Consider the following 1,380-nt stretch of genomic DNA (forward strand, 5'->3'; position numbering starts at 1 on the left):
GGGGGGGGGGTGACCAGAAACTGTGCCAGCGGGGCTGGGGAGGAGCACTGCCGGCCACCACTCATGCTTGGGGACCCTCTCGGGGGTTCCGGCTCCAATTCGTCTGTAAAATGGGCACTCCCAGAGGGAGCACACCAGCTCTGGGCCCATCCAAGCCTACTCCCTTGCCATGGGGAGGCCCTGGCCCAGCCTGTACCTCTTCTTCAGCTCAGCGCTCCAGGGTGTGCAAGGCAGCCACTACTCAAACTCTTTATTGTGGGACAGTACACATTTCCTGAAACACTGGGCTCGCCGCGTGCACCCCATCCCTCGCCACAGCACAGAGCAGGTGTGGAGAAGGGAGCCTCTCCCCCTCAGACCACCACACTGTGCGGGACAGGGGACGGGGAAGCCTCTGTCGGGCGTCCGGTTCCGGGCTGTCCAGCAGTGCCCTCTCTCAGCACCTGAGTCCAGCCCCAGCCAGAGCCGCGGGGGGGTCCCGGGGCTTTAGAAGGGGCTCTCAGCCAACCCAGGGAGGCTGCCGACCAGGCAGCTGTCTGCAGAGGGGTCCCGGCCGGCCCCGTTGCTGCTGCCGCCACCCCTGGAGAGCAGAAGCTTCTGGCTGGGAGGGCCGCCGGTGGGCCGGGCTGAGGCCGTGTGCCCGCTGGTGCGGCGCCCCTCCTGCAGTGAGTTCCCCGCGCGCCAGCGGCGCCAGCTCCGCAGCAGCTCCGACTGCACCTGGGGCGGGGGCGGGGAGGGGGGCTTGGGCCGGTCCCACCCACCCAGGGTCCCCTGCCTCCCAGCCCTGAAGGGCCACAAGGTGCCCTGGGTGTAGAGCAAGGCAGGCTCCGGCATGGAGCACCGGGGTCTTCGGTGCCTGGGCTCCCTTCACCGTGTGCTCCCTGAGAACCAGCCTAAGGCTGACCATCGCAGGGGTCCAGCACCCAGCATCGTGGTGACCACGGCCAATAAACGCAGGTGGATGTGAAGGGCTCCTCCCCCTGCACGGGTGAGGCCAGGGAGCCTATGATCCCTCTGACCCCAGCTGCACACCTGGTCCCAGACCTCCCCACGTACCTCCTTGTTGAGGAAACAGTACAGAACAGCCACCAGCAGGCCCTGCAGAGAGGGGTGGTCAGGGCGGCAGCCAGGCCTGGGGGGGAGCAGGTGGTTCTAGGGGGCAGGGCGGCACCTGGAAGGAGCTGAGGAAGAGGTCGAAGAAGAGCTTGGCAGAGCGCAGGGTCCCCTGGGCATGCTCGTCTGTCACGAAGGCAAACGCCACCTCGTGGACCCCCAGCAGCGGGATGAGGGTCAGCGTGGACTTCGCCAGCCTGTGGGTGGGAGCCTCAGCCGCCGGGCCTCGCGCTGCCCACGGGGCCCCAGTGTCCCCCCCCCCCCCCC

The 1,380-nt window shown here is 68.3% G+C and overlaps 1 protein-coding gene across 4 annotated transcripts in view; it reads right to left on the reverse strand.

Moving 5' to 3' along the window:
* Positions 1 to 235: 235 nt before the first annotated feature.
* The window catches only part of GCGR (glucagon receptor), a 9,481-nt gene continuing 8,336 nt past the window's right edge, over positions 236 to 1,380 (reverse strand). For 3 of the 4 annotated variants that reach the window (XM_040640009.1, XM_040640008.1, XM_040640010.1), the window contains 3 exons: positions 1,172 to 1,310; positions 1,057 to 1,098; positions 236 to 717 (listed from right to left, as the gene is read on the reverse strand). In XM_040640009.1, coding sequence (XP_040495943.1) covers positions 487 to 717; positions 1,057 to 1,098; positions 1,172 to 1,310 — 412 coding nt within the window. In that variant the 3' untranslated portion in view covers positions 236 to 486. The remainder of the gene's footprint in view (positions 718 to 1,056; positions 1,099 to 1,171; positions 1,311 to 1,380) is intronic. The other variant, XM_040640011.1, reaches the window with a different exon arrangement.

This window comes from Ursus maritimus, unplaced genomic scaffold (assembly GCF_017311325.1).
Source record: "Ursus maritimus isolate PB19 unplaced genomic scaffold, ASM1731132v1 scaffold_24, whole genome shotgun sequence".
Lineage (NCBI taxonomy): Eukaryota > Metazoa > Chordata > Mammalia > Carnivora > Ursidae > Ursus > Ursus maritimus.